This window comes from Apis cerana, linkage group LG1 (assembly GCF_029169275.1).
Source record: "Apis cerana isolate GH-2021 linkage group LG1, AcerK_1.0, whole genome shotgun sequence".
In the NCBI taxonomy this organism is placed as follows: Eukaryota; Metazoa; Arthropoda; class Insecta; order Hymenoptera; family Apidae; genus Apis; species Apis cerana.
Genome location: NC_083852.1, coordinates 5,692,648 through 5,714,634, shown reverse-complemented (window position 1 = coordinate 5,714,634; position 21,987 = coordinate 5,692,648). Strand labels below are relative to the sequence as shown.

The 21,987-nt window shown below is 25.8% G+C and overlaps 1 protein-coding gene and 2 long non-coding RNA genes across 4 annotated transcripts; 1 reads left to right on the top strand and 2 right to left on the bottom strand.

Annotated features, from left to right (window-relative positions):
- Window positions 1-395: 395 nt before the first annotated feature.
- LOC107994864 (venom allergen 3-like) lies at window positions 396-17,824 on the top strand. Its single transcript, XM_017051978.3, has 7 exons — window positions 396-863; window positions 5,951-6,121; window positions 6,592-6,676; window positions 8,812-8,944; window positions 12,045-12,346; window positions 15,938-16,142; window positions 16,921-17,824. Exons 1-6 carry the CDS (start codon window positions 714-716, stop codon window positions 16,087-16,089), a joined length of 993 nt encoding a protein of 330 aa, XP_016907467.1. The 5' UTR covers window positions 396-713; the 3' UTR covers window positions 16,090-16,142; window positions 16,921-17,824.
- LOC133666751 (uncharacterized) lies at window positions 1,393-2,991 on the bottom strand. 2 transcript variants are annotated; one of them, XR_009831306.1, is made up of 2 exons: window positions 2,423-2,991; window positions 1,393-1,863 (listed from the first exon to the last, which is right to left on the bottom strand). It is a non-coding gene; the product is annotated as an uncharacterized LOC133666751 (long non-coding RNA). The 2 variants fall into 2 exon arrangements; XR_009831317.1 differs by having other exon boundaries at window positions 1,393-1,860.
- LOC107994866 (uncharacterized) lies at window positions 6,011-12,218 on the bottom strand. The gene is made up of 7 exons (XR_009831281.1): window positions 12,082-12,218; window positions 10,892-11,192; window positions 8,385-9,459; window positions 8,095-8,279; window positions 7,914-8,020; window positions 6,608-7,003; window positions 6,011-6,152 (listed from the first exon to the last, which is right to left on the bottom strand). It is a non-coding gene; the product is annotated as an uncharacterized LOC107994866 (long non-coding RNA).
- Window positions 17,825-21,987: the final 4,163 nt, after the last annotated feature.

The window sequence follows — 21,987 nt, the reverse complement described above, 5'->3', positions numbered from 1 at the left end:
AGAAAACAAATGCTCATTTAAAATATTTAAATGAAAACGTTTATTCATTATTTGGTCAATAAACACAACATTAATAAATCGTCCCAATTGCTAATCAATAAATAAAAGATATTATAGGGTAAAAAAAGGATTTGAGGTTACATGCAAGAACGTTTGTTTATGATAAAACTAAGTATTATGATCGATCGAATACTAATCGAAAATAATCGAGATAACCACACTATGAACTAACCTGTATTTTTCCTATTCTAAACTATTGATAATAAATCATAATCGAATATTTCCTAACACTATTACACTTATATACAACACATACTAACATAACCTCAATTAGACATAATAAACGATTACGCCATCTTGAATATCGAATGATTTTTCATATTTGCTTCGGTTGTCTGTATAGGCCAAAATAACTGCACAGTTTTATCATACACATGTAGTGGTAGGCCTGCATAGGCGTGCCTGTACAGTCATAATTGACAGACTTACCGGAACGTGTGGTCGAACATTATTAACGAACATCATTTCCGGAAGGAAAAATATTATCCTTCGTCGCGGGGCTGGCTTGTCACTGTTTCATTGGAAAATCGATTCGGAAAACATCGCTCCGGGGTGAAGGTAGCGGCGAGATTACCCGGACAGTAGTGAAACGCAAAAGATAAAATGTCGTGGTGAATTTTTGGCTGTTGAAACATACGACGAAAACCGCCGGAATGACAGGTCATATCTGGTTCTGCTTCTTATTGTTCTTAACGGGCTACTGTGATTGCTCACTAACGGGGACAATATCATCGTTCCCGATAAACCTCGAGAACAATCCTTACTGTCGTATTTGCCCCAATCACACCATGTGCCGATTTCCGGTACGTACATAATAATATTTCGGTGACTCGATTTATTTATTTAATAAATACGGGGACTTGTTCGGAATATCGTTGGATCTCGTGTTTTCATTCTCTTGTATTCGATCTGTTTTTACGAGAATTGTTATTTGTACGTACAATTGTACATTTGTTATTTGAATAGATTTGCGTCATTTGTCATAGTTCGTTAAAATTAAGAATTCAGAGATAGACTTCGAATGTGATAAAAAAAAATTAAGTTTTCAGAAAGTATAATGAATTAACTTTGGATGTAATAATAATTTATTAAAAACAAATATTATTTTTTTAATAGTTATTATTTGTAAATGAGAATAAGTGTATTTTTCATCATTTTTAATAATTATTTTAAAAATCTCAACATTTAACAATTTGGAAATTATTATATTTCTCATAGAATTTCTTTTATAGAAATATAAATTTGCATAAATATTTGCACATAATAATAATTATTTAATATTAAAATATAAAAAAATGAAAAAGAGAGAGGATGTAATAATGTAAACGAATATTATGAATAGCAAATTTAATTTAAAATATCTACAAATGAAAATTAATTCAATTATGGATTATTTAAAATTGATATAATATATTCTATAGATTATATAAAATTTTATTGTAAAATTTTAATTAAAATTTTATTTATTTTAACTTTTATATTTCTTTCTTATAAATTCTTTTATGATTTTAAATAATTAATTACAAATTAATTGTATATATAATCCTAATGTAATATATAATTCTAATTAATGTACATTAAATAAACCATCATAATTTGAGATGGAAATGAAATGAAATTATCATTGAATTGGCCAATTTTAATATATATCTTCTATATTGACATACATAATGTCAATGTCATTTATTTATTCTATCGATGAAATTTTTCATTAACATGATAAATATTAATCATTCCGAATAAATATTAATCATTCCGGTAATTTTGTCCGTTTAATTGACTGATTTGACGAATCAGAATCTGCTGAATAAGATTATTGATCATTAATCATCTATTGTTTACTTTCTATTGAATTCATAATTTATCAAATATGTATCATTAAATTATAACAATTGGAAACTAAACATGAAATTTAAAAAACAGTTCAAAAATAAAAATGTTAAAGTAAAATATTTTTTAATTATTATATTATTATTTATCATAAAATTTTTATAATCTTTCATTACAATATTTTTCAAAAAAAATTTAATAGGCAAGAATACAAAAATATTAGATTTTAGTAGTTGCTAATTTGAATACATATATGAAATACATATAATAAGATATATATTATTCGTTATATTACCTTAATTTAATAACTTCGATCGTTGTATTTCCTACTTAATGAAAAATGAAATATAACTTCTTGCCTATTAAGAATTATTTTATTTAAAAATCCAATAGTTTCATTGCTATTTGATCTCCTAATCTTTTTTAACTAATAATAATTAATGAATAGATCTTAATAAATGATTGCATTCTTTTATAATAATGTGAAATATAAAATTTCTTGATAATTTCATTAAAGAAAAAGAAGACATACCTTGTTTTTATTGCCACATGAAATAATGTTGTAATATGAAAATCATTTTCTAACCTTAATCTTCACATTCTCTAATGTTACTTTGCGAACGGAAAATCATATTCTCTTTCAACATCGATTTTCTTTTTTTCTTCATCATTGTTTCATCGAAAATTTTTATTTTGCCGAGATGAACGAACGATACGATACCAGCGATAATAATAAATACGACCGAAATTAGCGAATCGAGAATATAAAAATCCACTGCAGATGCGAATTGCGCAACAAGAAATTCGGAACGACGACATTGCTCATTATTGTCGATTTGGTATCACGCAGACAATGCGTTTATTCTCGGTGTACATTTTCAGGCTAGAAGATCGTGCCGCTACCCACGAAGAATAACGCGAACACATTCAACCCTCGAAATTTTATAGAAAAATGTGGATTCTTGAGACGAATATTAATTCGCGTCAGATATGAGCTGTCGCCAGATGCACGTCAGTGCTACCACCTTGATGTTGATGAAAGTGAAAAATTGTAAAAAATCTATAATCTTTCATTGAATTTTGTATAACAATATTATTTTGTAGCCATATCCTATCTTTTGTATAATATTAAATTTTCTGATAAATATTTAAAAATATGTTAATTAATATATGTTGATGAAAATTTCTTATTGATTTAAGAAATAATTCAATTTAAATTTATCACAGTGATTCAAGAATTCGATATCAATTGAAGTTTGAATTAAGAGTAAATTAAGTTAAAATCGAAAGATTAGTTCATAATATAGATATAATAAAATATTTTATTCAAATAATTAATTTAATAATAGATAAATAAATAAAGCATAATTATTGCATTATCATCTTTCATAATATAAAATTTTTTATTTTGAAAGTATACATGAAAAATTTTCTTTTCTTTCAGTATTTTTATCTTGAGATGATTTAATTTAAATAAAATTTCTTTACAAAAGTTCTATATTCATTATATCATCTTGAAAATGATTCTCATAAACTAAAATATCACTATTGCAATTACTATGTTCATGTTTTTTCTGCTTTAGGCATTCTTATTTTTGGAATTGCGATTTATAATTAATAACAAAAAATTGTTTGTATTATGTATATAATACGGATAATTGTATATAATATCAAATGAAATATTCAATAGGAAAGGAACATCATTATTTTTATATTATGTCAAATGGGGGGAGGGGGAGGGTTAGGTTAGCAAAATAGTTTATTTCCAAATTAATTTTTTTTTAATAATATATTTGATGATTACATTAATTTTTAATATTTCCTAAATTCCATTAACTAATTTATTCAACAAAACAAAATTAAATAATGATTATATTGTGTTACTCAACTTTTAGAAATGAATTATCATTTCATATATTTCGTATGCACATTGGTGTGAAATGCGACAAGAAGTTTCGACGTTGGATCGGGCAGTGCAAAATTTCAACGGGTTTAAATTTATGAAGCGAGAAAATAACGATGTCAAGTACGCGATATATCGAAAATACCTTTCGCGGTAAAGAGTCGAATACTGTATTAATGATGACTATCGGTGTACATATATGTGTGAAACTACGATCTATGGAATTTCGAATAACGATGCCGTTCCTTAACATCATTTATACCAATTACGTTAACTCTCCTCTATTTTAGCACTGTTTACGTATCAAATTTTTTCTTCTCAAAATTTCGGATCTGCTGGCTTTTTTATAAAATCGTTATTCAATTTAAAATATATAATATATATTATATATATATATTTATATAATTATTTATTTTTATTTATTTTTTATATAAATTAACTTTTTTACAAATATGTAAAATTAAAATGAAATAAATAAAATATAATGTTATGATAAAATAACAGAATATCAATAATAATACAATAATTATTTTCAATATTTGTACTTTATAAAATAAACTTTCATTTATTATTTTATTTAATTAAAATTGTTACGATCATTCTAATAATTTTTGTTACAAATATATTCAGCATAGAATACGTTTCTATGAAAGTTTCTTACCTATATCAACATACATATATTGGAAGACACATTTCGCTGTCGTGTTCAATATTTTAGTTACAATGATTTATACTCGATACATAAATTATACTATATGTATTATATTCATATCGTTGAAATCGAACTTTTGAAATATGGATATGTTAGAAACAGATTACATTATACGTGACTATCTAGTACTTTGTAACTGTTTTCAATTGTGTACGTGTCACATAATGTTATATAATTATAATAATTTGAAAAAGATAATTTGAAATAAAATATATATAATAAACTTTGCTTATGTAAATTAATTATAATGTAAAATAATTATCGATATATAATAACAATTTTATGTTAATTTTTTTTTAGAAATTTATAATCTTATCTTTTTTAAAAATTTATTTTTACTTTCGTCAGAATAAAAGACTTATAAATTGGTTATTTAAACTTGAAAAAGATGAATAGTAGTTTTTTTTATTCTCTCAATCAATGACAATACAGAAAGCAGCTGAGAAGAAACCTTTCGATTAAATACCATTAGTTCGATAGCTCTCTGTTGTTATTTCCCTTTAATCCAAGCTTTTGCAGTAGTTTTTAGTATTCTCTGTGATTTTCATTTCAATTATCTCCTAAATTTTATAGCACTTTTTCATTGATCTACCTTGTTTCTATTATTTAAGATATTACAAATGTAGTTTTTATTCATTGCGTATATAAATTTTTTTATATAAAAAAATTTGTTTCTTCTATCTATAAAAAATATAGTACGTGTTCATGATAAACTCAAGTAAAAATACTTCCTCTACACATCAAAGCGAATCTGATGAAGCAACACATCAAAGCTTTGCCTAAAGAAAATATCTACTTCCACTATCTTTCCACTAAATTCGATAGTACTCTTCACTATGAAAATTTTGAAGAGGTTATTTTTATGAAATTCATAATTCAATGATTCAAAACTTGAAAAATATCGTGATATATTGACATTCTGATTCTATTCGATCTTGAATAATTTTTAGAAAGTATGTCAATATATCATAATATATGTCATAATATAATTATAATTATAACTATTTATTTTATATTATAAGTAAATATAATTATTATACAATTATAAAAATAGTATATAATTTTTTCAAGATAGGTCAGAAAGATTTGAATGAAATCGAACAAGATCTCGATAATTCAATTTAATTTAAAAATCTAATTTAAAAAGATTGTAATCTTCCAAGCAGATCCAAAGATGAATCTTTCAGGATCTTAGTAATAGAGCAATAGTAGGTATTCTCTGATTTTAGTAGATATCTAATCTCACGCGAATATTCCTGACGAATCTTGAAACTCAACATTTGAGACAATCTCTACTTAAATATTAAAATACAATTTTATCGATTTTCAATAAAATTGATATAACAAATTATATATATATATATATTGTTAAAATAATTATTATTCCTACTAATGTTGAATTACTAATAAAATTTCAATAGGCATCTAATACGTCATTTTCTTAGCTCGATACTGATGGCATTAGATGTATAAACCTCCAGCATGCTGATCTGGACGACAAAGATATTGAAACTATACTCCATTGGCACAATACTTATCGCAATACTGTGGCAAGTGGGAAAGAAATACGAGGAAATCCAGGTCCACAACGTCCAGCAAAATTTATGATGGAAGTGGTAAGATTTAATTTAGATTAAGCCATAATGCCTATGGTCATAAAAAAAAAAAGAAAAAAAAATTAACAATCATTTAGATATTGAATTAAAAAAATATCAACTCTATATGTTTATAAATGTAAATCCAGCTTTTTTTGATTCTTAGAATCCTCTTTTGTTTCTGCTTTTGTTTATAGAATTTTTACTCTTATTTAAATACACATATATATATATGTATCTTTATTGCCGTTATTTTAAATATTCTTTGATTATTAAACTGATAAATCTAAATTCAAGTTTATAAAATATTATTGAGCAATTATTTCTAATATTTATTAAAAAATTATTATTCCATATAAAAGAAATATATTTGTATTCATTTCAACTGATATATTATTCTTAGTAAAAATGATATATCATATAAAAATTAATGTATTTTCTATAAAAATAATCACTCGTATTCGAATCTAATGGAATATTTATTTTGACAGATGTGGGATGACGAACTTGCTCTTATCGCGAGACGATGGGTGGTACAGTGCAACCTTCTCGAGAAAGATCAGTGCAGAGATGTTGGCAAGTAACTCCCACGGATATATATCATTTTTCATTTCCCTTAGTCGTCCCTATCATTTTTCAATATCCATCGCGTATACATTCGAACACGAAATTGTTCCTTCTGTAACAGGATCAATGTATCTGTGTGTTCTCCTCTTTTTATCGCAATTTCTCTCCTTCTTGTTTACGAATACCACTCTCTTCCACCCTATCTTCTTCCTTTTCCATCCCATTCTAACTCGTTTTGGCTTCGTTTCAATTTGCAATCGTAAGCCGCAAAAACGACAGTGGCTCTTGTAAAAGAGAGAAATTTCATTTGGTTTATTGTCTATTGCGATGGGTGATCTGCAAGACAAACGATTATCAAATATCTAGACGGATATTTTGTAAAGATGAAATTATTGTGAATTATTGTATGCTTGAAATCATCAAATATTTTAATTATGACGTTTGAATAATTTTTTTTTTCAAAAATAATTTCTTTAAGCTTCAAAATTATTAATTTTTGTTTAAAAATTTTTTTATTTGTTTTTTCTAATAGTTGGTAATACAATTTTTAGAATTCTTATACCATTTAGTATTTAATTATATATTTTTCAAATTTATTTATTATCTATATATTTATTTATAGATAAAATAAAATTATTTAAAAAAAAAATTAATTGAATCATGTAAGGAAAATTAAAATTTATAAATTCATGGAATTTTTTTTATCTGAAAATGTTTCGAATATCTTAACGAAAATTGAAGAAAACAAATAAAGTGACACAATTAAAAAGCTTATTTACTTTTCTTTTGTATATATATATATATACATATATATATATATATATATATATATATATACATACATCAATAATAAAGGAAAAATATTACTAATTTAAAACGCGAGTTACGTTTTTATTATTAAATAATATACTTGTTGATTCAATCAATTTAAAATATAGTACAATATGAAATAAAGAATAAACAATGAAAACACGATAAAATTACAATAATTCCAATGTGTAAAGTAAAATATTTTAAAATGTATATAAAATGTGTATAAACAAATAATTATGAAAAGAATTTCATATAGAAAAATGTGTGATGAAACTGGAAAAATATTTAGTAATTGTCAGAAATTCTTGACCAAAAAATACATAATTTTATTTTTTTATTATTAACAAAAAAAAAGAATTAAAAAAAAAATATTTATTTATCAAGTATGAAATTATGTATATAATATTAATAATTTTGCAAAAAAGACATTTACCTCTAATTTTTTATCCTTTCATTAACATTTCAATATTTTCGATTTTGTCTCATTCAAGTTTTTTCTAGCGGATAAGTTGGTCAAATCATCTTCGTACAAAAAAAAACCTGAAAGAATGAAACTTGAGGAGTATGTGGGTCATGCAGTTGGTTCTCTTTTACCAATCCAATGACCAGGATACCTTTTATTAAAACGATCTGGAGTATGAGATTGAAATAAACGGGAGATCAGTCACATGTGAATCACATCTGACAAATTTTTCTATTTGTGTAGATTGGTTCTCTAGATTCTAAGATACAATTCCTAATTTGATTCTCAAAATCATTTGAAAATCACAAAGTCATGGTGGAGATTAATTCTCTAAATCTGTAAAATATAATTCAATCAGTAAAGTTCTTAAGTTAGGTGCTTAGTTTCATTGAATATAATTCCTAAATTGATTCCTTAGTTTCTGATCAAAGTTCTACTTACAATTCCTAAGTTAGTTCATTAATTTCATTGGCTATAATTTCGAAGTTGATTTCCTTGTTTCGTTAAATTGGATTCTAAATTAAATCTATGTTTATTGAGTGGAATTGATTTCTAAATTGGATAAATTTAAAACAAAAATTACGTGAAATCATAGAATCAATTAAAATTGTATTAAAATCTTCTATAATTATTTGTCTTCATTAATAGATATAGAACCAATGATCTTTACACATGTAGAATAAATGTGATGATCTTTAAACGTATATAATAAGTTTAACTTCATAAATGTTTATATTAGCTACATTATTGTTATTATCAATGCATTATTGTTATTATCACTGCAAATATTTTTAATTAATTTGCAAGATATTATAATCATTCTAGATATCATAAATATTATATCATAAATATATCATATTTTTTGCAGGATTTGGAGTATGGCAGAATGTGCACATTTTCGAAATAGATAACATGGGAAACCTGTCATCCATCGCAAGGATTCGCTTTCATATTCAATCATGGTACGACGAAGTAGAAGATTTCGATTCGGCGGAATTCGGGTAAGCTCATTATATTTTCGTACGAATATTATTTTTTTTCTATTTTATATATATTTTATATATTTTCTCTCTCTTTCTTTTTTTTACGAAAATAAACTTGGTATAGAAATTTCATTATATATCTGTGCATTACGTTCAATTGTAGTATGTTTTGTTAAATTGAGTTTTATTTACATGATAGTTTTTTTGAATTTTTTTTTCTTGTTCTTTCTTCGAAGTCGAAAGAATTGTATAAAGTCAAAATTACTTTTTTCAACATGATATCTGCACATTTTTAATAATTATATATACACATATATACATATATTTTAAAATATTTAATATTTAAATTTAAATTTTGCCACCATTACTTTCAATCAAGAATTCACTTAGAGAAGAATTGTTTAAAAATCTTGTTTCCTTTTTTCCTTTCTTTTGCTCGAGATCAAAGTACCAAAATAGTTCGTTGTCTGGAGTAATTGAAGATTTTATCGGCCGTGGAGGAATAATTGAGTTTGCGAAAACTCCAAGAATACCTGGCATGAAAAATTGATAAACGTGTAATAAAAAGATTTTCAATGATATGATGTCATGTTCTATAATTAATATATAGATTATTCGAATGTCAAAAAAATTTAAATTAAATAATTATAAATTTTAAAATATGAATTTAAAAATAAAAATTTTATATGGCAAAGTTTGAATTATTCGATGTTTAAATACCAATGTGTATAATTAATTGATGAAATTTGAGATAATTAACAGCAATTTAATATTTGAAAATGAAATAAATATTCTAAATATACCTTTATAAATATTTTATAGGCAATTATAGAATTATTTTGAGAAAGATTTTTGATCTTTATATATTAAAGCTCTAAATTATAGTATTATTACATTTTTATTGCAATTTTTATAATTGAATAACTCAATTTTTAATTTATTTTTAAATTATCATAATTTAAAAATTTTAAAAATTTTTTTAAAATATTTTAAATAGTATTAAGTCCTGTTGTTACATAATTCAAAATTTAATTTTGTAATATATCTAAATAGATAAAAAAAATTGCTAAATTTAAAACTGTTAAAATTTTAAGTAGTAATACAAGTACCATTAAGTCTTAAATATATTTTTCTTGTATTTGATTTTCTGAAATTAGTGATTCTAGCAAACATATTTGTAAAGATTTATTGCTTATAAACGATTGACATATAAGTACGTACGTAATGGCGTGTAATTTAACAAGATAAATAGGATTTGATTAAAAAGATTAAAAAAAAAAAAGGAAGTGAGAAATATCGTTAAAAAAGCAAATTAAAAAAAAATGGGTATGCATTAATCACATTGGCAGGATTTTATCGGGACGTAAATTCGCTATTTGCATTAAGGACGATTCGAACGGAAAAAAATGAAAAACTTGAAATAAAAAAAAATGAAAAACGTGACTTTGTGATGTTATTCCCGTTTATAACACAATTTTTATCTCGAAATTTTTTACATAATTTATCATTGAATATAAAAAAATGTAATATTCAATATCAACAATTTTTATTTAAAAAATTTTTTCTTATAATAAGTATAATAATTAAATAATTTGAAAAATTAAAAATTCCAATAATTTCGCCAAAATTTTATTTTAATAATTGCAATGAAGCAATATATAATTTAAATTTATATACGATTTTAAATAAAAATTTATTTCAAATAAATTTATTTTTAAATAAAAATCAATTTTAAAAATTATTCAAACAAAATGTTATTATAGCAACATTTATTTGTATAATAAAACATAACCTAACTTTCGTGCAATAGAAAACAATCAACGATATAATATCATTAAATCATATTTAATGAAATTTAAATGATTTCCTTTCAATTTTCGATCAAAAGTAAAGTTAGAAGAAATATAAAAAGAATCAAAAGACACAAATTCTTTCACTGTGATATATTTCTGTATATGCACTTACCTATACGTATACATGCCGAATACCGTGTAAATGTGTGCACAAGTTCGCGAGAAAATCCACACGTATTGTCATTCTGAGCACCGTAGCAATAGCCTAAGTTGAATTGATCGAAACGACTTTTATGTGCCAAGGCTTTCACTTTGTGAATGGTCGATCCAGTATGTGTAGACACTGTTAACTCGCCTTTGAATTCGCCAAAGGTTTACATTGATTCTTTCTCCACTATCCCTATAATCCTGGCTCTTTTCTTTATACTTTTTGTCTTTTTCTTTCTATTACTTTCTATGTTTCATTTAACTATCTGTATAGCATAAATGGATTTCATTGTAGAGATTTTTTTTTTAAATCTAATAAGAATATTATCATGATAATATTGAGAATAATTTGGTAATAATAATTTTTATCCTAAAGAGGATACAATTATTGTTAATAAATAAAATTCCTTAATAATTAATTCTATATTTTAAAGTTCATTTATTTAATATATAAAATTTATTTAATTTAATATATTTGAATTAATAAAGATATAGAATTATTACAAGTAATCAATAGATATTTTTGTTCATTTGAAATTTAAGACATATGTACATTAATACTAATAATTATATTTTGATAGAGTAGTTAATTAATTTTCATTGAATCAAATTAAATGAGGATGGATAAATAGAATTTCTAAATGATTCAGAGAATGAAGAATAATAACTGATACAAAATAATTTACATATTAAATAAATTAATAATGTAATATTCTAATCTCTATATATATTACACTATCTCTTTTAGAATTTTTAATTTATTTTTTTCAATTCTTTTTATTAGTTCACGTACATATATATTTGAATTTATATTATGCATTTAAATTCAAACACATTATTATTTAAAAATCGGAATTCAAATTGGCCAATATTTTCAGAATTTTATCATTTTCTACTATTATTTAGTAACGTTAGATATTCATGAACTAGTAAAATTGATATTTAATTAAATAATTTTTATTTTAATTCTATCCCCACTTAAATTTTTATTTTCGTTTTAAACAACGTTCACTGTATATCATTTGATTTCGATAGAAATGTATTAAAAATTAATAAACTTTTATAATAAACGATTTATATTAAGATAGATATTCTAATTTATTAATTATTCATTCTAGATTGGTGAATTTCGTCGCAAAAAGTAACTTGCCTTACATTCCATTCGCGTTGTCGACAATCAGTCGGATCGGTTGCGGTCGTGCAATTTATACACAGCGATCGAGATTCAAAGTTAAAAACATGGCGACGTCGTCAACCGAACATACAATAGCCATTGCATACGGAGAAGTTCGTGTGGAGGCTCTGGTGTGCAATTACGGCCCTCTCGATTGGAACACACCAAGAGAATTGTACGAAGATGGTGTACCGGCAGTTTGTCCAGCGGGAACGATGCGGAGCACACAATATCGAGCCCTATGTCGTAAGTATTTCCTCTTCTATGAACTCATGATTATTGTCTTCTATTTTCTCTGTCTCACTTATTCCCTTTAGGCCTTTCTTATGTGTCGCGCTCGTTATGTCTCCTTATGGCGAGTTTCGTGACGACGAAATGATGAGATCGTTTCAGAGAGCGCTCGAATCGCTTGTCTCGTTTGTCCCTAAACTCGGGAGTTTAGATTATTTGATGCATTATTTAATAAGTTAATTTTGTTTACATATAATTATTCCATTATAGAATAGTATTAGATGCTTGTGATTGTGAAGAATGGTACAATTGAAATTGTGAACGAAATTAGAAAAATGTTGTTTGCTTAAGTGAAAAGTTGATTTAATTTTTCTGTGAATTATAGAATATGTGATATAGAACATAAATTGCAGTAGAATTGTACAATTGAAATGATTGAAGTTAAAAAAATGGAAAATTTGATTAGAAAGAGGTACATTTATTTTCTCCTAATTAGAAATAAAACTAGAAATAAGTATAGAATGTGCAATATGTATAAGTTAGTTCAAATTTATGCAAAAAACTGCAATTGCAATAATTGAAATTATTGAGGTTAGGAAAAAATATAAAGTGAATATTTTATGAATTAAAATAAAAAAGATATGATGTGAATTTAAAGTCATAAATATTTATTAACTTTCTTTTGATTGGATTATTTGAAATTTGAACTATGATTGAAATAAAAAGATATTTTCCGTTTTCCGATAAAATTGTATCAAAATAATGAAATAAAAATCAAATCAAGTGAAAGACTGATTTTCTATGTTCAATCTACTGGAGAATAGTCACAATAAATATAAATTGTAAATATTGAAATGTAACTTTGTCAAAGGATGAAATGCAGTCATCGGCTTTTATATTATTTGTTTCATTTTTTTATTGTATACAAAATATCGATTTTTCATACGTTGAAATACAACGGATAAAAAGAAGATTTTATGCGATTTTGTAGCATTTGTAAAACGATTCTCTATTTTTATCAAATTACAATTAGTTTATTCTATATATTCACTGTTAATTGAAAATATTTTTTTTATTTTAAGAGAACAATTTTGATAATTAAGATTTAACTTTGATAAATTATTATCAACATACTTAAACATGTTTTCGATTTTTTTTTCGATTTATAAAGATATTTTTTTCTTTTTTTTTTTTATTATTTAATGGAAATGTATTATTGGTCCACAACTTTATAGATAATTAAATGATTTTAAAATCACGAATGATTTTAAGAGTTGCCTATTATCTCTGATTGTGAGATATAGCTATTTAAAGTTGCAAAATATTTCTATAAGTAGATATAGAGGGCAGACTGAATATTAAGGGAAAATTCCAGCAATCTTATTCAGCATTCTGTACAGAGTCACTTCTTCTGACTTCGACATAGTTTCAGGAACATATTTCTCTGAAAATTTTCACTTCTGTTTAAAATTCAACTTAAAAAGCGATAAAATCGTCTCTATTGTCCTTGTCATTCAAAGAAATTTATATTAATATCTTAATCTCAATTAATATCTATTATTTTCATATTTTGTTTCATCTTTTTTATCTTACATAGTTAAAAAGTTATTTCATGCACAATAATCTTATTTTAATATTATATCGCACAATTAATGAAATGTTAATATTCAAGTAAAAAAAATAATATCCATTAAAATTACATTCAAAATTCTTGCACAAAACCCAATTAAATAGAAAGCATATATGTAGTGGTTCTTCGTCTCCAACCATTGAAAATAATTACGGATTACGATTCATCATTCAGGCAAAATGATGGAAAGTCAAAGTTTAATTAATATCGGGATATATTGATTCATTTACGTGGAAATTTGGATGGATGTTATCAAATTGTCGTTTCCATGGTTAACATAATTCTTCGGTCTGTCATGGGACAGCGCGTGCTGTTTGAAAATCGAAATAAAAAATCGAAATGACGAATGGATTAATTTTGTCTCGTGCGGAGAACTTTATTACCATTTCCTCTGGCTTGATCTTTACGATTTTCTTTCGTAGAATACGTAATCGGATCGGAACCGACCACGTAATTTTCGCAACGATTATGAAACCAAACCACGTGGATCACGAATACATCATATCACGATCCTTCCATTGAAACATATTAATTTTTTTCTTCGTTATGTGTATTATTTCATTGACTGGAATCGTGATGAAAGAGTAAAGAAAAGAAAATGAGAGCGAAAAATATTACTGCAGAGAGCCCAGTCACGCAATTTCAGTTGTAAAATGGGTGTAACGAGGTTTGTCTTGTTATGATTATTACTTTTTAAATGTAATGATACTCTAAGAGAGATATATTTGTATTTTTCCGTATTGCGTAACTTTACATTGCACATTTCTTTTTGACATTTTTTTACGAGAAGAAGATTGAGAATAGAAAATAAAATAAGTGATAATAAAAGAAAAGGTTGGGGATTTTATAGAATTTTTTAAAATTGAAAATAATCGTAATAAAAAAAATATAATATAACAAATATAGAAGATTTTATTTTATTTTTTATTTTATTAAAAAATTTAAAAAAGCAAAAGATATTATTTTCTATAATATAATTATGGAATAAAATGGAAAAAAAGAAATATGTTAAGTATAAAAATAAATATAAAAATAAAAAAAACTATGTACAAATATTTTGTGCATCCATCGTAAGCATCAAACATCAATCTTCGTAGTAACATTACGTCGTAAGCAAATAAATCTTACACAGCTCGGCTGTTTCCCCACGACTCGACATTTTCCCTCTTCTATACTTTCAAAAAGCAAACAAGAAAACCGACATATCGCGTGACTCGTTCTGTATACCAAAACAACGAGTACCAATCGAAAATTCCTTTCAGAGAATGCACATGTACGACAATATACGATTTTGTTTGTAAAATTTACATAGAATGGTATTATTTTTTTCTATAATTCTATATTAATATTTTGATATATTAAATTCAATTAAATCAAATTAAAAAAAAAAAAAATAGAGTGGTTGGATATTTCATAATGAATTAAAACTATATATCGAATTTATGATTACTCTTATGTAAAAATTTTGATTAAAAAAGTTAAGAAAAATAGTAATAAAATTGTTATAGGAAAGAAAGAATGCTATTTTTCAAAGATTTATTATTTATTAATAACACTGGTCGAAAATATGACATATAAAAATATGATATATGGTGTCATATAAAAATATGAAATTTTACTATGTCATATTGGAAATTTTCATGGTTATTTAAAACATAACCTAAATCCATTTCTAATTCTAAAAATACGATATATTTTTATATATATGTCTATATAATTGTAAAATTTATTAAATTAAGTTATTATTATAAATTGGTTATAAATAATCAAGTATTAGTACATTATTTTCTTTCATATCAGGAATAAATTTGCTCGTAAAATATCACGAAGATAATGTGCAGTATACGTTATGTATATGATCGTTGAAATTTTCTGTAAAATATTCTCATTTCAATAAAAAAAAAGAAAAAGAGACAGAGAAAGAGAGAAGTATATAAAAAGAAAAGAATTTAAAAAAAATTGATTGAATCTTTCAGAAAAGTTTCAGGGATGGCATACACAAAAGCAGCGTAAAGTTCAAGAGAAGCGAGGTAAAAAGAACAATGGAACAACGAACAACAAATTTCTGAAATCTACAGTTTATCTTATTCAACTAGTATTATTATTTCTGATACGCCTATTGACGTGATCGTCCACTTATCGTCGTTATCCGATGTGCTATTAATAGACCGTATTCACCAGGTAAATCGTTTTCTTAATTGATTCTATTTATATAATAGGAGATAAAAATCTTCGAGCAAATAGATCTTTCATTCATAAATAATATAGAAACGAAAGATACGAAGAGTCACACAACGAAAACTAATCTTATTAGAGCGAGATTATTATTGTATATGTTTGTCGTTTAAAAAATAATTGACTTGATGTGTTTAAAGATTTAAAGAAGGAAGATATATCAGTTCGAAGATATTTTCTTGATATTATATGAAAATAATGCAAATATATTCAAAAAGTAAAATACTTTATTTAAATTACAATTAATATTTGAATAAGCAATATAGATAATTCTGAATCTTATTTTGTTTATTAAATGTTAATACTATAATAATAACTATTCGCGACAATAATCGGTTAAAATCGGTTGAACAATTATATTCAGTTTTTCTCACCGATCGTATCTAACTGTCGTCGAGTCGATCCGAAGTCAGACTATTTACTGCCGAGCCAAATCCCTAGTAATACGAACTATCAACATTTAACCGAATATTTCCGATTTTACCCGAAGTTCAGATGCTCGAGCCACGAAGCCTGATATTATCCATCTCTTTTTTCTTTAAATACATTGAATCACAAAAGACTAAATTCTCCCTAATAAATTATTGACGAGGGAGCTTTAATTTTTTGATCATCCTAAGTATTATAATAAAGATCCACTTTACTCCCTCCTAAAACCTATCTAGCCAACAATCACTATGTGTCACTCTGATGCTATTAATCTCTATTCGCCTTTTCATTATAGTTAACCACTGTTTATACCATAGTCACCGGGGTCGGCTCATTAACTTCGATAACGAGGAACTTGGATCTACTAAACGCGTCTATCGCCTACCATGTTGACTTCTTACTCGGTCAATTTGCCGTCCTCTTACTTTTTTTGTCAACTCCAAGAATTTGATCTTACGATTAAACGACCGTGACGAGGCAACACGAACCTGCCTACAGAAAAAAAAGGAGGAAAGAACGAAGGAAAAAGAACGGACCCGACTTGTCCAGAGCGATAATTGAAAGAGACCGAAAAGAGAATCGGGACAAGGCGGTTGATGAATATTTCAGCGAGGATCAAGGCTGAGAATTATGGGGCGGAAAAGGAAGGGTCTCTGTGGAGGGAACAGCTGGAAAAGGACGTGTCGTGGATTTCGTTTCAACGAAGAAGAAACGAGGAAATCGACGTTCCGTAAGTGGAACGGTGTCGACGCCCGTTTTGCGTTATTTTCTTGTTTGGTCGCGATGTCGGCCCACGTTTTTCCTCGTGGCATATTTGTTGCCTGACGTGTCGTCGAGTAGTGTTCGATTGGTCAGATTGCCCTTTCCAAGATGGGAGCAAATACTTACTATACGCGTAAGCGAAATTTGGATCATATTTTGATTCTGGTGCACCTGGTGTAAATAGACAAAGATGGTTCTATTAAAATAATCGTTAGTTGTACATATATTATAATAAGAAAAATGATAAATTGATACTTTTATTTTTTATTTTTAAGTTATTCTAAGAAAATAGATGTTGTATATTCATAAATTGAATTCTATATTATCTGATATTTGTTAATAATTTTTATTTAAGAGATATAATGATATTTCATTGTATTATCTTTTTATGTATTTCAAGAGAATAGAAATGAAAATATATGCAGTATTATCTAAAATCTATTATCATAACTTATAACTTCTAATCCATTAATACAACAATGTTATTATACATCAAACATATTTTATACATATATATACATATGTATTATGCATCATGCAAGAGATCGTTCTTAGAACCATTTACCAGTTTCATACACTTTACAGATAAAAACTTTGATCTTAAACACTTCCATTTAGATATGTATCAAATAGACGTCACATCACCATTAGCTATATTAAAAATTCTCGTCACGATTTAAAGGTTAAACACTCTTATTGCAAAACCTAACATTAACTCGATCAATAATTTTATGTCTCGAACACAAAATTACAATTATTCTCTCTCTCTGTGTGTGTATATGTGTATTAAGCACGATTTGAAGAGGAGACGCGCTGGAAATGTAATGGAAAACACTTTTACATCGCGTTCCAATCGAAATAGCGTCGTTAATGAAAAGGCGTCAAGGTACTTTTCGCGATGAACATTTCACGCGGCAGGGAAATTGCTTCTTTCTTCGCTCTTGCCTCGTTTGTCGCGATCGTCTTGTTTTTTAATTTAACCAGAGGGTTTTTTAAGGAGATGTTCTGGAAACGGCGAAGAAAGTTGGGTATCGCGACGAGTCGACAACAAGATGATTTAATATGGCCGACAATCGGCTTCACCCGCTCCCGACTTCCAATTTAAAACGAACATCGCTGCGGACCGGGGAGATCATTCTGCGAATAAAAGGGCACATTGCCAGTTCTCGTTAAATTATTCCGCGACATTTCAAGCGATAAGTAATATTGTTCTCTTTCTCGTAACATTAAACAATTTTCTCGAAATGATTTTTTTGCGACCTTCCGAATCTAGGGACATTTCGTGCTTCTCGTCGCCATTTGAGATAGGCGTAAATATATATATATATATATATATATATGTTTTATTTGAATTTTTAAAATTGAATTATCCTTTAAAACTATTAATTATTTCGAAAAATATTATAAATATTAAAAATATTTTAATATTTTATTTTGTTTTAAAGAGAAAGTAATCTGATATAAATATTTCTTTTTTATTTGTGACAAACAAGAATTGTATAGATTATTTTGTCTTCACTCCTCTTAAGTTTTTCTTAAGAATAAATTTATTAAATTTATCTAGTTATTTAACATCTAAAAGTATATACAGGATGTCTCACATTTATTCTTAAATTTAATAAAATTATATTCGTTTAAAAAATTAATACTGATTGAGACAACAATTTATATTATATATAAATTCATATTTATACGAATTTCTCTCCTCTTTTTTCTCATCTTATTCTAAAATTACGATCAACAGTACGATATGACTAACGTCACTCATTTTCCCCAAATGGTTAATATAAGAATGTTAAACTGATTGATACACAAAATACAAAGTAGTTAACGACCACGTGCAATTATGTCGTCTTAATTGAAAGTGCCAAATGTTTGCCCATCTCTACGGAATTATTGTTTACCAAGTGAATTAGTTTCCCTACCTCCGTGTTTCTTCCCGGCTAAAGAGCGAGGAAAGGCGCCAAGAGGCCAGGAGAGAGAATATCCAACTCTTGGAGATCACGTACGAGCAGCTATTCCACGTCAGATCGTGCAAGATTTCACGTGGTGGCTTCGTGAACCCTGATTAGGTAACTTCGGGGGGGTGGGATAATAGAGACTTCGTGGGGGAGGAAAATCTTGTTTCCAACTATGCGAATTAATGTAAGATAGAAATTTCGGTTGATTGAAATGTAAAACTGAAGATGATAAATTAGAAAAGTAACTAGCCGTGTAATTCAGAAAAATCTATAAAAAAAATTTTGTATGTAATATAAATTAAGAGTGATGAATCATAGTGAAAAATATAAAAATTGAAAAAATAATATCGGAATAAAAAAAATAATTTTTGAAAAATATTTTCGAGTCTAATTATTAGAGGATTTTTTGCTTTTTGATAAGAAAACATTATAAGAAATTGTATCTTTTATTAATTTTGTTTATACGAATTACGAAAAATAATATAAAATAATATATATATAATTTATATATTTATTTAAATAATTTGAAAAAATTTGAAAGGATTCAAGAAATTTAAGACACGAATAAAAGTTTATCTAAACACGTATTACACATATTTTCGAGTGGTAAGAAAAGTTTAGCATTTGCAATATGAAACGCTGTAGAATGTAACACGTAATAGTTTATATACAGGAAAAATGACATCTTGGAAACTCTCATAACCATTCCGTTGTCAGGTTCAGGACACAAACGTGGAGCTGCACGTTATTGTTATATCTAGACACATTCACATATAGCATATTTTTATGGTGTCAAAAATAGCAGGTTCTTGACACTAAATAACATTAAACTTGTCAGAGTGTTAAACCTTCAAGAATACATTTTCCAAAATGGAAAAAGGAATAAGATTTATCTTCAAAATCGATATTAACTAATATAAACTAATATCTAATATCTGTCTAATATTTTTTTAATTATTCCACAGCATTTATGATATAATATTTCAAACATTGATTTAATATTTAATAAAATAACAATTACTATTTTATATTAATTATTTTATATAATCGTTAAATCAATAAAATCAGACATAGATGGATTTAAAGATAAGATGATCAATCATCCTCTCTCTTCCTTCTGCTGTGTCTTCTATCTTTATTACTATATCCTTCTTGCTCATCTTTGTCATCATAAATGTCTCTCTCTTATCTTCATCATTCCTTACCTCTTTTATCTGTTGACCACTCTCTTTCTATTCTTTTTCTACTTTAACTTTATTCTCCATCTTTACCACTCTCTTAGTTTTCTCAAAGATATTATCTTGGTTACATCATTTTTTTCCATTTCTTTTTTTCTAATTTAATTTAAGAACTTTCATATTTTTATCTCATTCTCTATCTGATCTTTTATTATTTTTCTATTTTTCCTTGTTTATTATTCATTTTACCATTCTTTCTCTCATCAATATTTCTTCTTTTCTTCATTTTTCATATTTATTATCCAATATACATACATTTCTTTCTCTGTTACATTTTCTCTATATTTTTTTTCTTTTTTCTTATCATTATTTTACTTTTATTTTATTCTATTTTATCTGTGTATCTTTTCTTTACATTATGATTCTTTTTATTACTTTTATTATTTTTTTCTCTTAAAATCACGACTCACTCTATATAGTTTTGTCTTTCTCTCAGATCGTTTTCGTTTCGTTGGAATACAAAACGAGAATGGAAACTATTCTGGTACGAGACATTTCTGATAAGAACACAGTTCTGGAGTCCATGTACTCACGATTTCGTAGAATCTGTTAATGACAGCAGCAAGGTTAACAGACGTTAGAAACCAACAGTTACGATATTGCTTTCACTGGAATACTATACCATTCACTTGTCAGATATAGCACTGGTTTATACTACTTCCCATTCAAGATATACATAGGTTTGTAGTAATAGTGCACAAAAAAAAAGGAATGAATGGAAAGAAAAGATGATTTATTTTAGTAAAAATCTATTTTAAAATTGCTTTAAACATTAATAATAATTTTTAATTATATAATATTAATATGATGAATCTAAAATTTAAATAGAAATCTAAATATTACAGATCAACAATATCAATTCTTGATTTTTATAAAAATAAAAAAAAAATATCTTAACATACATTTAGATACAAAAATATAAATAAAATTCTAAAAATTTTGAATACACTATTTTATAAAATAACAAGAGTTCTGATATCAAGTCTTGAGATTATCAAGATACTAGGTATTCTTGACATTCTTGTAAAGTTTTAAAGACCATAAATATTCTTGAAACTTCAAGAAATGTTGGATAATTCCACTATCAATAGAACTTCTGAAGGACATCAATATATAGTAGAAAATGTTTGGGAATCACCAATACTTTGAATATACATAAAACTTTCATAAAATTTAGATTTAATATTTTTTAAATAATAATGAAACTTCTAAGGACAATGAGTAACAAATACTTCTAATGATATTAAATATTTTTTAAATTTATAAAAAACTTGGATTAATCTGATATAATGATATTTCTGACAATAATAACAAAGAAAATTCTTAATCCCAAAATATTATTAGCAATATATTTATTAGCAATCAAGCATTTTATTTTTGAATATATCAAAGAATTTGTTG